General features: G+C 34.5%; 1 protein-coding gene across 2 annotated transcripts in view; it reads left to right on the top strand.

Moving 5' to 3' along the window:
• Window positions 1-3,316: 3,316 nt before the first annotated feature.
• The window catches only part of LOC123314992 (nose resistant to fluoxetine protein 6-like), a 60,397-nt gene continuing 42,019 nt past the window's right edge, over window positions 3,317-21,694 (top strand). The window contains exons 1-2 of one of the 2 annotated variants that reach the window (XM_044900503.1): window positions 3,317-3,593; window positions 3,642-3,809. In XM_044900503.1, coding sequence (XP_044756438.1) covers window positions 3,479-3,593; window positions 3,642-3,809 — 283 coding nt within the window. In that variant the 5' untranslated portion in view covers window positions 3,317-3,478. Of the gene's footprint in view, window positions 3,810-21,694 lie in introns of both variants that reach the window. The other variant, XM_044900502.1, reaches the window with a different exon arrangement.

Raw genomic sequence — 21,694 nt, 5'->3', positions numbered from 1 at the left:
AGACTATATTGAAATTCAATACAAGGAATACAATTCGAATTTCGCACGCCCCAATTATAAAACAGAAAACTGTTATTAAATAAATTTTCTGTATTGACAATACGTCTTCAGCGCCATCTCATTGTCAAATGTGTTTTCACTAGCCAAAATGAAGTCGGTTTTTAGTATAGAGATATTAAGGCGTTTCCTATCTTTCTACTCATAATCTTTGATGTTGACATGATTGGGTGAAATTGTTTCACATGATACAAATTGCAAAATTTGAATGATTGTCAGAACAATTTTCTATAAAATAATCTTTGTTTGAGTTTTAATACTTACCTATTTGGTTTTTGCTTTCTATTATATTTCATTTCTGTATAGATTTCTATTCTATAAATGAGTTGATATAATTAGTCTAAGAGCCGGTGGGAGATATACCTTCACCGATCTGATAAGTCGATGAGACATATTTTCTATCAAATATAATTTAAAAACAAATATGCCCATGATAACTTGCCTATCGAAATGTGTTCATAGCTATTTTTAATTTAATTAATTTTAATAAATTTTTTTTCATCACCTTCACTCTTTTGATAACCGAATGAGTTTTCCTCAATTGATAGTTTTTAACACACAGAATATGCCTAGGTAGGCTTGCCTACTTATTTCTGTTCAAGGCTACCTGGCAAGTGGATGTGAAGAGGTGAGTCAATATAGGTAACTACACTGATCTGATAACCAATCGAAATTGCTGTCATAGGTAGGATATTTTAATTACAAAACTATTCATATAGGCTTGCCTGCCAAAAAGCGTTCATAAAATATTCTTGCCCACCTACAAAGTTTCAGAATTTAAGCTATTTGATAGGTGCGAGAGAGAAAGTAGAGCGTCCGAGGTCCGTGTGATGCAACAGGACACAATTAGATAGCTGCTCGCAGTATTGCAAGCTTGAAAAAAATGAAAAACAGTAGACATGACAAACAAGAAGCAGTAGATATGTTAATTCAACAGTAGCACAGCGAGCGAGAAATAAAAGGGCGTGGGTTGATTTTGATTCCCTATAAACTAGGCTAACAAACAATTTTTTAAGGTGAGCACCCAAACCAAATAAGTACTTCCAAGAATAATAAGTTTGCTGATGCTAATAATTACCTATGCACATTGTGAGAAGAAGAATTTTTATTGCATCCCGACCTGAGTATGCTATGCGTTCTTTTCGGCGTTCCATTTTGGTATATTTATTTAATTATCAATTAATCAACAAAAACCGATGAGCGAGCATGCGCACTTGAATACACTCAACGGTCAAGTAGCGTGCAGCTCTATGTTGTGTCCTGTTCCATCACACGGACCTCGGACGCTCTACTTTCTCTCTCGCACCTATCAAATAGCTAAAATTCTAAAACTTTTTAGTTTGGCAATAAAATTGTATGAACGATTTTTTACAGGCAAGCCTATATGATCAGTTTTGTAATCAAAGTATCTTGCTTATGACAACAATTTCGATTGGTAGTTACCTATATTGACTCACCTGTTCACATCCACTTGCCAGGTAGCCATGAACAGAAATAAGTAGGCAAGCCTACCTAGGCATATTCTATGTGTTAAAAACTATCAATTGAGAAAAACTCACTCAGTTATCAAAAGTGTGAAGGCGATGAAAATAATTGATTAATATGAATTAAATTAAAAATAGCTATGAAAACTTTTCGATAGGCAAGTCATCGTAGGCATATTTGTTATTAAATTATATTTGATAGTAAATATGTCTCATCCAATTATCAGATTGGTGAAGGTTGATCTCCCATGGTCTCCTCTGCTAAATAAAGATCGTGCTATGTCTATGTGCCAGTATTTCATTAGTCTTCGTAGCTAGTTCGGTTGAGGCGGAAGCGCAGTACTGCGAGATTCCTACCTACTCGCGAGTTCGAACCCGGGACAAGGATAAAAATTGTCCAGTAACGGACGAATCAGCATTATTGGTACTAATCTGGAGAATATACTATATTATGACAAGACCTATTCAGAAAATAAGACATCTGCTTCTGAGTTACCAAATATTTTCTAGTAAAATAAGAAGGTCCATTTTTGTAACGTTGATATATCTATAATGACGGTCCTAACGGGATATTTATTGTATATCTGCGATGGACGTCATCATTTCGAAGTTGTGACATTTGTGCGTCTCTTGGATGTCCAAAGAAAACGTCTGTTGAACTACTTTGTGCTAATAGAGAAATGACGGTTTCTGAATTGGAAATGATTAATCTGATTCACAGTTGATGGTATCTGAAATTGAAAAGAGAATAGACTATAATCTTAATTCTGAATTCCATTTGATGTTTTCTGAAATAAATGTGACTAAACTGAATTACGAATGATTTCTGAAATTAAATTGACTAGGTAACCTGAAATACAATTGACGGCTTCTAAAATAAACTTGACTAATCTGAATTTCAATTGATCATTTCAAAATAAGGGGCCACCCTTGAGCCTGGGCCTCGGTATTTTGTACCGTCTATTCAGCCCTCTCGACAGCCCTGTTTTTCCATCACCACTAAAAAATCACAAACACTATAAACAAGAACATCAAATAATACGGCATCGTCGATGGGTTAATTCAATTCAAAGTTATTGGGAGTTTTTCTTTCCGAGCGGGCCTTAGCAACTGCAATAACCAGTTATCGGTCGATTAAGTTTATCGAGTAGCTTAACTTCCGATAAATAGAAACCAGACATTAATCGTCCTGAAGAATCGTTTTTCATGTTTGAAATTACACCATTTTCAGATGGTCTGATTTTTGTTATCGTAAAGAACTATCATTGAATGAGTGTTTCAGATATTGGGTGAGAAAACTAATAAGAACATAACATAAGAAGTTTTTGGAAAATGCATGCTGCCCTGAAAATATCCTATTAATCGACATGTAATACTGCTCTATTAAGTACCTGAGAAAATTGAAACCTCCTATGCGCAAATTCGCCGATCTCATTCGTATTATGTTGATGGTATGCATCGATACCAAAGATGATATAAGAGAATGTTGTTATGAAGTCGATACCGACTTCTTCTAAACGTAAAGTAGGTCGCATCTGCGTTTCTTACTTCTACTAGATTATTTCGAACTTTCAATGATATCAGAGTACTCGGCTTTGGATGTAAAAAGTAAGATTATTATGTAAACCATGCAGGAAAAATCGAATTCATTGAGAAAGATTTGGACACACCAAATTACTCAACTAACCTTTCTCTGACGCATCAACTCCTTGGTGCTCGCATTGGGGAAATAAACGGTATCTTACAGACACAGACTTCAGTTCTTCAGCGAAATCGAAAGTTGAGACAACACGCGTTCTCGAGGTGCGATAAGAGTTGGTTTATAGTAGCGAATTGTTCCGTATGCGAAAAAAATGACATGAAAGATTTGAGTTACTGAATAATTCTGTGGACCATTGATAATCTCGATTTCGGCGGTATTCTAGAAATTTGAAAAGATGCGTTTTTTCGTCTTTTTGTGTTCGTTGGTGATTTACTGCAAATTTTCGGTAGCGGAGCCTACCACGATACGTTACGTGTACAACTCCTCGGACCTATCGTACTACTCAAATGGTATACAATTCCCTGCTCCTGAAAACGATCTCATGAATCCCATTGTAGGGGAACTTGAGGAACGACATAAGCATCCAGATATGCTATGGTTGCGGGATTTGTATGACCACCATAAATGGGACGGGTATGCCACAAAGATGAACAACACCAGATGCAAACAGGACCTGCTAACCTACATTAAGGAGCTCTATAATGGAACTTCCTGGGCGACCAAAAGTCAGTGAAACTTTCTCTTACATAAATGTAGCTTATGAAACTCGAGATACGTTTTTTATTTCCATTAATTGATTTTGAATAAAAGACCAGTTCCTTTGGGCTTAGCGTTATGTAATTCTCAATAGAACAGGTCTGTTGAAGTTGCTGCACTTCGATTTACGCACAAATAGTGAAGTTTCCGCCTTTTCTAAATTCTTCTTGTAGTATTAATTATCAACGCCCTGATGGACATCGCATCTTCTATATAATAATATGAATATAAATGATTATTTCTCTTTAATGTTATAATTAAACAATGAATATTATTCAAAAAGAGTTAATTCATAGGAAGATGAACTCAGTGCCAATTTCACCAAGGATATGAACCGAGATTAGACGTTACTAGCGTTATGGAAAGAAACTCGCCAAATTATGTCGATTACGCATCTTAAGGGTGTTATACCCGTTCTCCCGAAACGTGAATTCCGCTAGATGGCACTATATGAAAATTTCTTTAACTGAACATATTTTCGTCCCACCGAGACAATAGCTCCACCCACTTTTTTCGCTACAAGACCTTTTGCCTGAGGGGACAGCAAGCGAAGGATAGTTGAGTTTATGTGTTTATTATCCCTAATAAAAGGGTCTACTAAAGATTTGGTTTATTTCGAATCACTTCCACTTATAGGAGTTTCAGCGCGATGGTAGTAACAGAGACGCGAAAATAAATATTGTTGAAAATCGAAAAATTCTCAATCGAGCTTTGGTATGAAAAAACCTGAAACGAGCACAAAAATATGTAGACATTTCATTGCATCAGCTAATGATGCTTTAGGATCGAGAAAGAACTGAAATATCTTGCAGTATACAAATTAACAGGCCTTGAATTAATGATTATAGCTGTGATGATAGTGAATAGGTATAATCATTTAGAAACTGATGATCTGGGAAAAAACAACTGTTTGAAATTAGAAATATTTTATTTTGAAAATTATTGCCGTGTTTCATTTTTATCCCGTGCCCGCATTCCTCTTGGTATTCTCCCATCTATTAATTCAGGAAGAATGCAATTCATATAGAACTTCTCCAGCTTTGGCAAGATGATATTTTTCCATAGTGCCTCGTCACATTCTATTCTTTCTATTTGAAAATCATCATCTGAATATAGAACGAAATCGCAAAAAATTTGTTTACAGATATTCAATTGTCCTTGCATTTGGTAAAAATAATTATGAATTTTTTTCAGCCTAAAAATGATAGAAAATGATATTTCTTCGAAGATAACGAATTAGCTTAGAATTACCTTATTCTATAATACCATCCTCGATGGTGAAGCAGTGCGGTTTCTTGTAGTCCCTTAGCTTTCCTTTGATTGATTGGAGACATTTGACCTCTATCAAACCATCGTCCCCAACCAATCCATAAGGAGAGGCTCTCAGGAATGGATACTCAGGGTCAATAAATTATCCGCACCGGGTTACCCCTTTTTTTTTTTTAATGTTCTTACAGTGTTATCGCCTTACTTTGGCAAGGAGTGGTTGATTTTTTTTCACCACTGAACCAAAGTTCGAAAATGTTAGATAGTCCTGCCTGCATTGCCTCCAAAGTGCATTGTCATGCTGCCCACGAGTTATTTATTCCAAAACTTTGACGAGTCAGATTTTCTATTTCTGAGAATATCTGAAAATTCTGACTTCTTGGAGGACATTTCTTCCTCAGTGATGTCAGGTTGGGCAGCATCTGGTCCGTAATTGAAATCCGGGCCATTGGAGAGAGTTTTCTTTTCTCTTTCTTGAAAAGGTCAATAATTTCTCTCTTCTCCTTTCATGAATTTCCCTCCTCCTAACGAATGTTTTTTCATTGTTCAGCCTTGAAGGACCTCTGCAAGTGTGTAGGTGCCAGGCAGGACCCAGCAGCATGGGAAAGGGCTGCTCCGTAAGCCCGAACTGTCTATGAAACGGACTCCCTAAAATTCACCCTCTTACCTACAATATCAGCCGAAACTTTCGATGACTCGTAAAAATAACGAATTTTCGAATATTATATGTTTTATATAGGTGCATATCATTGAACTCTAAAAGTTCTTTTAGAATTCACATGATGGTACATAGAATGGTACATATAGTCGGACACCAAAACGTTATTTTCACGTAAAATTTATGAGGATGTTATAAATCTTGTCTGTTTTGAATTTTCTGCAAGAGTCGAGTACCACCCGTCCTTTTGTTATTATAAAATTAACCCTCATAAAAGCTGGTCGACTGTTTGGCCATAAATCTCAATGCAAGAGCAAAGTAAATTGTAATTGGCTACTCAGAAATGGGAGGGTGGAGTTTGATGAGAGGCGGGTGAATTAATCTTATTTCCTTCAAAAATCAAGGAAAATTGAAAAAAAATAAAATTTTTTTTTTGTTATCATGAAGAAGTTCTCTTTAAGAAAATACTCTCGTTGATCATTTCGAACCATCACTTCTGCATTTGAATTTATACTCATATATAAATACCACCATTTTCAAACTGAGTTTAACAGAAAAATATTCATTTTTTTTTCAAAAACGAAACGAGAGTCTCTTTGTTCCTTCCTTCTGATTGTATATGTTGAAAATCAGATGAATTCATCGATCCGTTTTTGAATTACGATGGAAATAAATAGCATTGTGAAGCATAGGGCGAATGGAAGTATTGTACAACCTTAACTTTAGTTAAAATGGATTATCTCTGTTTTGAGGTTTTTTTACCCTCCTTACTTAACTTCAAAGACAAAGCAGATGAGCAGTTAAGCGGAGTTTATCACCGCTTGCTGCTTGGTGAATTTGGTCCTAAGACTGTCAATCGAAAATGCTCATTAGTTTTTTAATTTATTATTTTTAATTGTTTTCATTTCACTGCAGATAACATTGATCTTAATTTATCAATTTTCTATTGGTAGTTTCCGAGAAAACCTAGAAAGCTGAAGATGATTCTCGTAATTTACATCTCCTCGAACGAGATCAGAATTTTTTATCTTATTTTAATAGTTTATTATTGTAAATAGATAAACACGACAATGCCGGTACATCTTCTTGGATTCATCGCCGAAAACAAATTTTTATTATTAATTAATTAATTAATTTTTGGCTTCAATAGACCAAGTTCTATATTATTAATTAATTCTATTAAAGAATGAAATATAGAAAAATTACAATCAGACTCAATTATAGCTGAACACTTTCTACATTGGTTTTCAACCAATTATCCAGTTCTGAATATTCAGAATATTATATTGGCATCAAATTTTGATCGATAAGAGTTCAATCTCGAATTTAATTCTTCATTTTCAAATCTTTATTTCACAAAAGGAGCCATTGAAAGCCGAAAAATTCATGCATTTCACAGCATCATTTTAAAAGTCAAAATATGAAGAAAATCATCTTAGTTCCTAAAATGCATCCCACGGGCACTAGAGTCTTTTCAACACGACTTCCAACATCCAATCGATTTACGATAGCTGTATCAAAGTTGGGCGGATTCGAATGAAATTCAGTATTCAGTACAAAGAGATTATTGGATGAACTGATCGTGTGCTGATGAAAAAACTAATGCCAGTATCATTATCAATATTAAGGTCCCTCTCATTTCAAAACTTCCTTTAGTCCTTTTAAAAATGACCCTAAGTGCCCATTCACAATGAACGGAAAGTGGTAAAGTTGTCGTAAACGCAATGTTGTCCTAGTTTGTGTTCACAATGCAAACGTTACTTCAACGTAACTTCTTGAAAAATGTCAGCATTTTAGGAACTGTCAAATATTTTTTCATTTTTAAACGAATAAAAGTCTGTCTCAATTCAACTATTTTAGTTATGACGATACTTATTGCTCTTATTAAAATTAAAAAGCAGCATCCGCAAAAAACATTGTATCTACCATTATCAAACAAAAACGACAAGGATTTTTTTTCAGCTTCAAATACAAATAGGTTATTTCGAGTATAAAATATAATTCAATTGAAATTGATATCAAGATTGAAAGAATTTTTGCGAATTCAAAACTCGAATTACAGTAAGAAAAGAAATAACTGCTCTGCTTCAAATATCCTAAAAACACCACTAAATTTTGAAAGTTACGTTTGAGTTGAGTTTGAGGTACGGTTGAGTTACGAAGCTGTAAACGCAAAAATTATGTTTCGCATTGTGAACAGTTGTATATAAAACCTTAGGGTTTTATATATGAAGTATAGACAATTTTGCGTTGGAATTGCGTTCGCATTACCGCTTACGTTCATTGTGAATGGGCACTCAGGACTTTTAAGCTTTTAAAGAGACTAAACTCGAATAGTCGTTATTGTTGATGAAGAAGTTCAATTAGAATGCATATCATCACAAAATCACTTTTTTCCCGAGAATGCTGCGTAACGAAGGGTACCTTTTTACACAAAAATAATCAAAGAGTCTATTTTAGGCTGACCAGATTAATTAGTTCAATGACGGATCGACGTGGTGAAAGTTGCGTTGCGAGGCATATATGTATATATTTATATATACAAAGTGAATCGTAAAAATATTTTAACAGTAGATTCTTGAAAAAACACTTCTTTCTGATTCGGCCCAATAAAAAGGTACAGCCATTTAAAGATTTCAAAATGAGCATTGCCACCCCTGGAAGAACAAAATTACCTTCAGAATAACCAGCTAAATCTGTGGTACTACACATCTGTGGATCTTTTAAAAAGATTCACAATGTCAAAGTATCAAATTTTTAAAATTTCACAGATATTTTTTATTTTTCAACGTCAAATATTCATAAGATAGTGTCCGACTTAGTTTCAAGACCTTGGTTCTTTGAATTTTTTGTATTTTCATGGAACGTCATGGTCATAATGAAAAAACTGGAAAACGTGTGTTCGAAAAAGATTGGTCAAATAAATGAAAACCTATATTCTAAATTTTTTTCATGATTTTCCAACAACCTGTATCTTTTACACCGAGTTGATTCGAATAAAATGGTAAAAAAGCAAAGTGTTTCTTTTGACCTCAAGATTTTGCTGTTAAAATATTTGTACGAGTCAAAGACTGTATATGCTACTCAAATATAATTAACTGAAAATAGTTTATCAATATATAAGTCATTATATAAATAAGAAAATATAATAATATTGATACAATGATTGTGCATTACACTCCGACACTGTGGAATGAGAAGAGGGCTTCAGGCGTTGCTAGAGAAGCTTCTTCATCCCCAAAATTTGAATGTCTGAAATATCTGGTCAGGGAGGAAGACGCTGCCGCAGTGTTGCGCTAACCATTTTTTATGTTTGTCACTTGAAATTTGCCGTACAATATCTATTCTTTCTCCAAATGCAATGCTGAATTGACACGAACACTTTGTACATTGGACTTCAGAATCAAGTTTTGTTTTTTAAGGAATGGAAATTCTTTAGAAAGAATTTGCACTTGTCGAGACGTCCAAGATATCTAGTGACCTTCTTACTCAGGCTGAGGTACGAAAAATACTGAATTAAATTCATTTCAGATTTTGAGGGACATTTTGAAGGACGTTTTCCAACGTCGGACTTCTTTCACGATTGACAAACTATCAGTCACAATGACGGACGTCTGGTCACCTTAGTCTATTTATTGAAATTTCATTTAGATCACTTGGGTACTCAAAAATTAGTAATTTCATGATTGTCTGATGAAAATCAGTCAATCTTCTATCCACCAAATTTTGACAAAGCTATCGCAAATTTCCTGGAATTCGGAGATCCTGTTGAGTTTTATCATAAGCCTACTTCTTCGATACATTTTAAAAGGTGCTAACAAAATTCTTGTTTTCTGTTTTGTTATACTGAAATGTTCAAACTTGTTTTATAATTTTATTTGGAATGTATATCCGATTGGAAAAATCTTCTGATCCAAAACACTTCCTTAACCCGTAATAATCGAAAGTGAAACTTCAACGCACTATTCTTAATGAGAGAGCTATAGAGGAAAACTGTGTTGAAATGTTTCACCTTCTAGCGCTAATTGTTAATTCGTCCGTATTTTCCATGAATGATTGCGATATTCATTATGTAAAGTCTCATCTATAAAGGAGCATGCCGATAACGACAAAATCGAGTTCGAGTTGATAATTTATTTATTGGGTAATTGTCGGATGCTGAAAAAATTTGCGATGGTGAATAATTTCATTGGAAAGATCCGGATTCGAAGGAAACATTCGATCCATTTGAATGAAATAAGAAATTTCTCTTTTGTTTCGCAAGATACTGGATAGAATTATTCATTGTATTCCCAACACCGATCGTTGGAACCTAATTATAATTAATAATTATCGAAACCAACTAGCTGAACAAAAATTCGTGGTCCAAAGCATATGGATTAGTGAACTTTTCTAAACATATAATTGCAACGGATATCTACTCTATTCAAGATATTGGATATGCAGGGCGATTCGATTCACCGCGATGGTCTTATGGTGTTAGACGTTTATGGAAAAGTAATCTCCATTTCGTTCTAAAAATTCGCATTTTGTGATTTTCGACAATGAACGTTCTTCCTATAATATTTTTAAAACTCTGAAACTTCAGGCCATACCGAAAAAAGCCTACTGCTTTCTTATTTCGAATGGCATACACTCAGTATATCGTTGCATCGTTACAACGATATTATAGACGACGATATAGTTCATTTGATGTCAATTCCAACAGTTAGCTATACCTTATAAACTAAATGGTTTATGAGTTATTGGGATTCTTTAAAAAATGGATAAAACGGGAGGTCAAACTTTTCTGGTTAGTAGTAGAGGTACATACGATTCGGGATCAAGACGATCGACAGCTTAAAGGTAAGCGCACATACATCGGCGTCGGACGGACGGCATGGAAGGAACGGCACGGCAGCGGCGGAATTTTTATGAAGGTATCGCACATATAACATCGGAATCGCCGGATTCCGGAGGAATAGATTAGTTGGGAATATGTCTTCAAGCGGTGAGGAACTAGCGTTTGTTCTGGAGGAAGAAGAGTTTCAAAAGCGAAGGAATCGTAGACGAATGTGGATACATGACATATGTAAAAAAGGAAGGATTTTGGAGAATATGTTCATTTATTTCCGGACTTGATGAAGGACGAAAAAAAAATGGTTGCTATAATTTCTGTCACTTAAATTGTACAATTCATTATAATTTTGTACGCGCAGTATTAAGTTCTCCTGAAAACTCATGCTTCTGCCGTGAATTCGTATTTCGTATGACTACCAGTACAAGCCGCTGCATGTAGAGACTTGTAAAATGACGCAGATGCCGCGGCAATCTCTGATTGGTATCGCACATATGTCGGGATCGGCCGACACAGCACGCATCGGTCGGAATTTAATTCTCGTTCCTCAATTCCGTCGGATGCGATGCGATGCGATGCCTGCCGTCCGCACATATGTGCGTTGCTCCATTCAGTTCCATTGAAAGTAATTTATTCCGATCGGTACCGTCCGTCCGATGCCGTTGTATGTGCGCTTACCTTAAGAGTTTTATGAAAGAATTGTTTTTCACATAATTGAGCATCTCTAAATTTTTGTTTTTGATGCCCATAATTGTAAAAATTATACATTTTATACTGGATAAAGATTGAATCATATATATATATATATATATATATATATATATATATATATATATATATATATATATATATATATATATATATATATCGACGATAAGGGTCTATTGACTCTGGTTTGGGGAGTGAATGAGGTACTCTTTATTCTACGCCAAGCTTTCGCATTTCTTTAATGCTTCTTCAGGGTTTTGAATGCGAGGTTTTGTATAAACATACACCTGTCATGAACCATACGTTGAAAACAATATAAAATTATTTCTATTTCTTTCATTTTGGAATTTCTTTGGTTTCAAAACGACATATAAAAATTCTCATCCACACTTAACGATCCTTCAACACGAAAAAGCTAATGAGTATTAGCATTAGCCGAAAATATATCTTTCAGTTAATGTATAGATATAGATGTTATTCAATGAATATAAAATTGATGTGTAAGATTTTTTCAAATACTATTATTAACTAATAACTAAAAATTTTTTTATTGTTAATGATTTTATATCTATACTCCATTCACATTTATTTTAGCACTCGCCGTTGCCACAACTAATATCAATTGATATTACAAACATGCCGAAAGTGATTCAAAAAAAAGAGAATATGGGGTTTCAGGAAGTGCTATTTAGAATTCAGGTCTGCTCATTCAAATCAAATAGTTAGCGTGATATCCTGAAATTCACAATACGTTAGATGTTGGTTGGAGAGCATATTCAAATAATGTAATTTTAACATTATGTACTGTTTCATCTGAATCTAAACGACTTATATTTTAGCTGAATATTTCCACAATCAGAAGGATTGTTAACATTCTGATTCCTTCATTCATGAAGTGGATGACTAAGAATTTCCTTCTATTGGGAGACCCAAAAAAGTGGTGGCATTTGAGAACTTTATGTTTGAGTAAATTATTGCAAAAAGTTACTACAGGATTTTCGATGAATGTCATCGTAGAATAAATTCCCGATAATTGATTTTTCCATTTTTCATTTGGAATGTCCTATTGTAAATGTCTTAAGGTACCAATAAATACATTATTATTATTATATCACTGTATTAAGATGAACAGCCATAATCACAAGCCAGTTGTCCTGTTAATTGATTATTATTGATGTGAAATTTTTGTTCGAAGGTGAAGTTCCACTTGACTTGAAACTTCCTTTAATTCCTTTTACTTCTATTGATGCAAGATAATTTTTTTTGAAAAATTTAACATTCTTGTAATTATTTGTTAATTCTTTCGAGAGATACCCATTCCCAACCACTGCATCTTGTACATTTCATTTCAGGTTGATATTTTTGAAATCTACAACTTGGTAACGTATTCAAACTTTGGCCAAAGAAGATAACCAACATTAACTATCCTCAAGCGAGTGCATATTATGAGCCAATTATATTTTCGACTTAATATTTTCCGAAGTGATTTGACATTGGGATGAAATACGTAATTACTGAGTCTTTTACGTAGAACGGACAACATAGCGCTAATTTAGAACCCAAAAATAGGTCCTTTCGTTTGCAAAAAAGTGTAGCACTCGATTTGATTTACACCAGTGTAGAGGAAGTGAAGTTTATCTACAAATAGTCAAAAGGAGATGTAGATAAACTACACCTCCTCTACACTAGTGTGAATTCAATCAGCAAACGAATACTAAATCGAGTGTAGAAAAGTGCTACACTTTTTATGCAAACGAAAGGACCTAATGTTTTGACAAGCGTCATAACCCCACATTTTCGTACTATACTGAGTGAAATGTGTCAAATTTCCATGGCTAAAATAAAAGAGAATGGAGTATAAATACAGATTATTAGTCACGGCTATTGACAGTTGACCTTGCATTGCAGGGTTCATTGTTAAGGGCTGCGCGCGCTCCGCCCTCTATTGCAAAAACGGTTGACCGAATAAAAAAAGGTCTTGAACAAAATTAGTCGCAAATTTTATTCTCTACAACATTTGATGATCAATTTCAGCATAATTGGAACCAAATAAACCGAAATAATTTCGTAAAACCGATTTTTTCGACTTTTGGCCTTTAAAAACTTACGACGATTTTATGATACTTTTGACACAACTTTTAGAACGCCAAAATAAATGTGTATACGAGTTTCCAGCTTATTATCTTTCATTCCGAGGAGAAACCTTAATTTGATTGGACTATCAGCTTCTCCTGAAACATTCTCGAACAGGGACGTATCGATAAAAAAATACGCATTGTGAACTCCGGGGCAATTATTTTTATGAATTGAGTTGAGTGAAAAGTGAACAGTGCATATCGAAGAGCTACTAAGTGCAAAGTAGTGAAAGTAAATTAGTGACTGCTGTGTAAATAAATTAGACATTGAGATATAAGACAATTTGATTAAACAGAAGAACTTTACAGTGAATTTTTATTGTTTCAGTCAATTCTTCTTGGAAAACGAGGAAGAGTTATTACTTATAAATAAACCCTTAAATGAACACTCTCAGAGTTATCAAAGAAAAACTTGAAATAAGGGAAAAGATCTTTTTGATTTTCCGATAAATAATAATTACGTCATCATGGATCGTATCTAATGAATTTTTTGTTGGGATTATTGAAAATTCATGAATAATTCATGAAACCTCAATTCTTCGTTTTTTTCTATGGTTTACAGAAGTCACAAAATCGATTATTCGAAATGGCTCTTTTCCCTTATTTCAAGTTTTTCTTTGTTTCGAAATTCCGATTTCAGTGATAGAATTCAATGAATTCATTTAGGCAACCCCCCTCTTTTTCTAAGTAGAATCGGCTGAAACGATAAAAAATATGTTGTAATATTGTAATAGGTTTGAAAGTTTTGATGTGCCCAACTTGATAATCTGTCATACGCATCCTGTACATTACGGGGTGAAAAAAACAAACAATATTACTACATGATAGGAAAATTGAAAATGATGAAGATTTTTCTGCGGAACTTTGGGGCAGTGAATTCACTGAATTCCGTGTGGATATACGGAAATTATCGATGTTGGCCTCCTGTCCTCCCTTCAGAGAAAAAGTCCCTCTAAGGGGGATGGAGAGACCTTGCCGCCCCCAATGTTGAACGGAGTTGGAGAAATTTCAAAGCAGTTGGCAAAGTTTCGATCGCATTTGGCAAAATTTCTATGTTTCTATGACAGTTGGCGAAATTTTAAAGCAGTTGGAGTTGGACAACCACCCCCCCCCCTTTTTTCTCTCCCCTTACCCGTTTACCACGTTGTTTGTCCGCTCAAAAAAAAATTTCAATTTTACTGGATTTGCCGCCCCCCTGGACGTGCCGCCCTTGTGCCGGGCACGGCTTGCACGCCCGCTTACGGCGGGCCTGGGGGTAGCATCCGTAAAGGTAAGCGCACATACAACGGCATCGGACGGACGGTACCGATCGGAATAAATTACTTTCAATGGAACTGAATGGAGCAACGCACATATGTGCGGACGGCAGGCATCGCATCGCATCGCATCCGACGGAATTGAGGAACGAGAATTAAATTCCGACCGATGCGTGCTGTGTCGGCCGATCCCGACATATGTGCGATACCAATCAGAGATTGCCGCGGCATCTGCGTCATTTTACAAGTCTCTACATGCAGCGGCTTGTACTGGTAGTCATACGAAATACGAATTCACGGCAGAAGCATGAGTTTTCAGGAGAACTTAATACTGCGCGTACAAAATTATAATGAATTGTACAATTTAAGTGACAGAAATTATAGCAACCATTTTTTTTTCGTCCTTCATCAAGTCCGGAAATAAATGAACATATTCTCCAAAATCCTTCCTTTTTTACATATGTCATGTATCCACATTCGTCTACGATTCCTTCGCTTTTGAAACTCTTCTTCCTCCAGAACAAACGCTAGTTCCTCACCGCTTGAAGACATATTCCCAACTAATCTATTCCTCCGGAATCCGGCGATTCCGATGTTATATGTGCGATACCTTCATAAAAATTCCGCCGCTGCCGTGCCGTTCCTTCCATGCCGTCCGTCCGACGCCGATGTATGTGCGCTTACCTTTAATTTACTTCTGGTAGTCATGTCACTATGTCAGTCTTAGGATTATCATCTTTGTTGTCCTGTTTCGTTGTTTCAGTCTTCTGAGATTAAAGGATCGAATGCCTTCTCTTCCTAGGGGTTGAGTTGATAATAATATATCAGAATTGAAGCAAACTTGTCCATCACACTGGCCAAAGTTTAAGTACCTGCATTGCAACCCCGATATTCTGCACCCGCAACGTGGATATACATATAACGAATAAGTATATCATTTACTATGTGTGAAATACTGGTGAATTAACTAATCAATACTACAAATCTTTGTCAATGACATTTTAATGATATAATAACTTGATATAGGTCACATGAGATTTACGGTTGACCTAGTATGTCTTGCTAAGGGCTCTATCTCGAAAACGGTTGTCCGTATGAAGGAAGGTCTTGAACAAAATTGATAGCCAATTTCATGTTCTACAACTGTGATAATAGACATTTACATCGTTGGAGAGATAATCGCGAAAAGCCGAGACTTTTCAGATATATTCAAGAAAGCCAATATCAGAGACAATTTGTCTCTACCAATATGAAGATGTGTATACGAGTTCCTAGCTCATTATCACTCATTCTGAGTTGACCCCTATTTTATATTCGTGACTGGACCATGAGAGCTTCTAGACTTTTCGGCGGCTCCAAGAGGCTGTCTCACAAGGACGTATTCAGGGGATTCGGATATTACTTAGGCTGTAATTTGAAAATTTTTAAGTTTTGATGAATTCGATTTGTGCAACTTGATGATCTTTTCATAAACATCCTATTGATATTAGATGAGCAAAGAGTGTTATAAAAAAATATAATCGAAAAATTGAAAATGGTAGATTTTTTTGAGCAGAAATATTTTGAAAGAGGTGCAATTTTTTTTCATGAGAATCCAATAACTTATTATTCTTTAAGTTTTTAGCCAAGGTGTGATACGGTTCAAATTTCCATCAAATCAGCTATCTAATGATAAGACAATACATTGCCATTATGGCATAAATTGCACGAATAGGGTGATTGAAAATTACATTAATGTTTCTGTATGAAACCAATTAAATTTCATGAATTACAGTAATTACTGTCACCTGGTGACAGAACACTTATTGTTTGCCAATTTAAAATTTCTTTGCTGGTTTAGTCCTTCTGTTAAACATGACATGCAGAAATTTTAACACTTAGGTATATCTCGGAAACAAGGCAATATCCAAGAATTTTATTTTACTTTTTTTATCAAGAATAGCATCCTCTATACGTTCCTCAATTTTTCGCCTCGAGTTCTGAATTACCCTGTATATTGTCAAGGGTCCAAAATTTGTTCCTATACTGAAACACAGACCATACGACTGTACGACTTGAACGCGTGAATAAAATACGTTATAAAAATTGAAAATCAAGATATGATGTATGATCAGTATTATATGACCAGGAATTTGAAGATATGCAAGATTCAGAACGAAGAAATCGGAAGCTATGTAGAGTCATTCGGGGCAACTGTGCGCACTTTTGCCTTTCAAGCCATACCCTGTTTCTAATGTTGAAGCTAGGAAAATTAAAACATATTCATAAGATAGAGAATTTTCTAATCTATAAAAAAACACCAAGAAGCAAACAAACAAAAACGTTTTCTTTCCGCAAAAAAAAATTTAATAGGGAAAGTCGGAGTGCGTTCACATGCCCCGTATTGCGGGTAAGTGTGCGCACCCTCACGGGGTAAGTGAACGCAGTGCTTAGTGAACCACACAATCAAAACAAATTACAAAATAATGTCATCAAAATGTTACAATATTAGAGAAATGCTGTTTATTGTCAATACAGAAGCGCCTTTTTACAAGCAGTGCATTATTGTTCGTGCCACAATTCTTGGTGAACATAACACTTGATACATTTCCCTGTTGGTGGCTCTTCATATTTTTCTGAACTAATAGGACAATATTAATCGAGTCTTAACCAAGAAAATCAACAATGTCATAATTTATTCCTCACTGAACTAATGCCCATATAATGAATCTATGCGCACACTTACCCGCGCACACTTTCCCCAGTAAGCCTAAATTTGAATTGACGTTCTTATAGAGTTGAGCAGCTAAGAGAACCTAAAATTTTTTATTGTATATTCAGATTAATATGCCTATGATCGAATAAAATATTGTTTAACACTGAGGGACTCGGAACTTGGACCTGGCAGAATGTGCAGAGATGAAAAATTAACAAGAAAACTAGAGAATTCGATTGATTGCAAATAAAAAGTTAAAGAAACGTGGCACGGCGCAATCCTGTGAAAAACTAATTTGGGGATTCTGCGCCCTTGCTTCACTCCAATGAACCCCTCTTTCATGCATTGCATAGTCGAGATATACGCACTGCGCACACTTACCCACTGCGCTCAGTTACCCCGAATGACTCTACATCAGCTCGGAAGATGGGGTGAACCTTTCAAAGAAAATTCGGTCCAGATAAATCTCAAATCTTCTTTATGTTATGTACTGATGGCAACTATTCGTATAAGTATGTTATCAATAGAACCATTGTATTACAGTTGAGAATGGGTGATTTTGCAAACATCAAATTAGTAAAAGTGTAAATCTGAAGTGAAGTTTGTTCAACACCACATGAAATACAATCTTCGCATTAATTGGAACTAACACTTACATGGTAAAAAATGAGAATTCATAGTCTTAATCGAAAAATTGATCTTGAAAACCTTCATTTTCTGATTTTTCTCGTTTTGAACAAAATTAATTCAAACGAAAATTTATTTTTCATTTCTTCCTTGAGTGGAGGTTTCAAGGAAGAAAATCAGCTCTGGTAAAGTTAAAAATTCGCAATTTCGCTTACCAAATTTTTCGTTTGAAAATTCGTCTTTTTTCCATACAGTGAACTCATCAAATATGTCCAAAAAACATGTTACATTTGGCCAAAATGATAAGGTTTTCGTTCTTAGAAATAAGCGTGCAAAAACCTGAATATATATTTGAACATAATCCTCTAGCGTTTAGGTAGGTATATGACGTAAAAACTAATCGAGGTTGTGCGACTCTGTAAGCCACATTTCACTTCCGACATGGATTTGTCATTGATGAATCTATCGCATAAATGAATTTCTCAAGGCTCAATATCGAAAGTGAGTCCTTTTAGAAGTCACGGAGTTCTAGATTGTTAATTCACTATGTTGATTCATCGCATATATATAATGTCTCAATTCATTTCAATTTTATTCATTCGTGTTAACCAATCATTTTCCTACACACGACCTATCGTACTATGGAGACAGAAGGAAAACGATCGCTCTACTGAAAAAGTGTCCCCGACAATTACTGAAATAAGTGATTCGCTGCGATCGCTACAAGCAAATTGTGGCGATCAAGATTTCTATAACCTTCGCTGAAATTTAGGCGTCAATTTGAAAATGAATCGCGTTCATTTTATTGTAGGTTAGCTTAATTTAGTTGTTTTTGATGAATTTCCGAATAAAGGGAATAGATTTCTTCAATTAATATCAATTAAAATTGTGACAAAGTAAGCAAATAGATGTATATGTTAATGAAACTATCGAAAATATATTATAAAACTATATCGGTACATTATACCTAATACCTACTCAATCAACGGTTCAACGGAATACTTTATTTTGCATGACGAGAATATATATATGTTCTTTGTTGAAAAAATATGATTTTTAAAGATTTGGCTTTGAGCACTAACTTCTTTTTTTAATATAGGTACTTGATTTACAAGTAGGCTTTTTTGTTATTTTTCCGATTTAGGTATATGCGATAAAAAAACATCGATTATATTATGAAGCATTAGCACACATAGTAAGGGTGGTCCACACATCAGCTTCATTCTCATTCATAATAATGAGAATTCAATAAAATTGCAAATAAATTACTGAATTCAACAAATAGATAATATATGTCTTCAATTGATTATTGCTTAAAGGATGTAAATACAATAATAATAATAGATAGAATAAATTTAACGGACATAACCCTCTGAGAAATATTAACCGTAGTTACTTGTTTCGAGCTTTTGGCACTAATCAGTACGGTGAAAAAGTGCATAGGTGAAAAACACTTGGTGGAACATCAAATAAAAACCAAATGTTGTTCATCTCACTTTTTCACCGTACTGATGAGGACCAAAAGCCCGAAACAAGTGCCTACGGTTAATATTTATCACAGGGTTATGGTTATCTCCGTAAATTTCTTCTATCTTCAAACTGTTCCCTCCTTAGTCTACGTTTTGAATAATAAAAATACATTTTAACTCAAAATATTAGGTAGGTATACCATTCACTAGGGGTGATAGTTTCACTTCGTTAAAAATGAATCGATCAACTTTTTATTGGTAGAGTACTTTTTACATTTGCACAAATTGATTCGGAGTCCCATTTTCTTCCCAAAAATATTCTTTGAAATTGAATGAATATTTTCTTCTGCAATAAATATGAATTTATTATATGATGATATCATAATAATTGTATATTATATATTCAATATTGAAGATTGAAGTGTACAAATGTTTTGAAGTTCCTTCTTCCGTCCAGAGACATTGTTCCACTCTTACCTACACCTTACACCCACGGAAGCTAAAAGAATTCACCATTTCTGAATGTTCTTTCTCAACAAAAATTTATTGAATATTCTTATAATACTTCACCACTACTATATTTCTTTCTTCAGACAACAAGACATATAGTGGATAAAAAATGAATTATCTTCTGGCAAAGATTAACAACTCTTTGTTTCTGCTGTGCATAATTAAATGTATGAAGAGTAGAAGGAGAGACAGAAGGAGAATGATCGCTGTTTTGAGACCATAGATTTTTTGTCCCCTAAAATAAATACCAATATGGTAGTTCATGTTTTTACCAATAGGCGCGCTGGCGATCACAGGATGACGAAATTTTGATTTAAATTAGTTGAAGTTAGCTGAGTGAACTGTCTTCCTGGTGACAGATGATTACAATAGTAATTTTATTATTTTCGATTTTTGATAAGAGAACAACATATGACCATAGTGAAATGTTGAAATGTGCGCTAGTGTAAGAGTGTTTTGGCATCGGAAAGAAAAGGAGAAGAGATAAAATTTCCGAGTGCATTTTTGAAAGAAAATCGGAAAAAACTTTACCTCATGAATCGACTCTGAATCAATTAGTGTGTTAAGAGCACTTTTGCGATGAAGATATCAAAAAAGATGATGGATTCATTATAAACGAAATGGAAATTGTCATCCCAAGTGAGAAGTGGACTCTTCTGAATAAAAATATCTAACAAATGAAACTACATGGTTCAGAAGTGCATATTCTTGAAGAATTTTGTTGGCATAACATAACATAAAATATGGCCTATAACAGTTCTTTGCTAAGTATTGGAAACATAATCTACTCTAATAAGTGATAAATCTGAGATTGCTACCATGCTACCTACATTTTGTTGTCTTGATATGTTCTACTCCTTACTGGGAATGTATATAATTTTTAAGATTGCATTGAACCAACTAACATATTCTGTTTTCAGACAATGATGAACATATTATGTAGGTATCATTTTTATGGATCAGTGATTTCTTTCGAATTTCATGAATTTCGTCATTTATTATGAATTAATAAAGCTGATTACTTAGTCCCCTTCACAATGTGAATTGTATTTCATTCCATATAAATCAGAAAATTCATTTATTATAGATTGGAAGAAACGTATTTGCGAAAATACGATGACACATAACCTAAAATTAAATCAAGATTGATCATCCCCACCCCTTATCGATAAACGTAGCGATCGTAGCGACTACTACCCTATGTTCCCCGTTTTTGGAGACAAATTTTTAGTACGGCGATCGTTCTCCTTCTCTCTACTCTCCATAATTAAATAGATAAATTATCTATGCACTGCAAGCAGCGATCGTTCTTCTTTTCTCTATACTCTCCATATTCCGTACAATATTCGACAGCAGATATCGTCATGTAACTTTTTTCGTATAAACTTTGACCAATGGTTCATGAAGGCCTTACTATAAAGGGTCATTCTTTCTCCAACTCACTCAAAATAATTCGAAGAACTACAAGTTAAATTATATTATTTATTATTTGTAGAAAAATAATTTTCATTGTGTTATCCGGGATGGCAAGAAAATTTAGAATATTTTGGAATGTTTGTAACCTGATACTAGAAGTAGCAATCAACCTTCGTTTTTCCAATAGCATTTGTAATAAATTATGACATGCTTTCGCTAATAACAATAATTCAATATTGGAAATGGTAAATTTCAAGATTTAACATCTGCGAAATTC

Source organism: Coccinella septempunctata, chromosome 6 (assembly GCF_907165205.1).
Source record: "Coccinella septempunctata chromosome 6, icCocSept1.1, whole genome shotgun sequence".
NCBI classification, from domain to species: domain Eukaryota; kingdom Metazoa; phylum Arthropoda; class Insecta; order Coleoptera; family Coccinellidae; genus Coccinella; species Coccinella septempunctata.
This window is presented reverse-complemented; position numbering and strand designations above follow the sequence as displayed.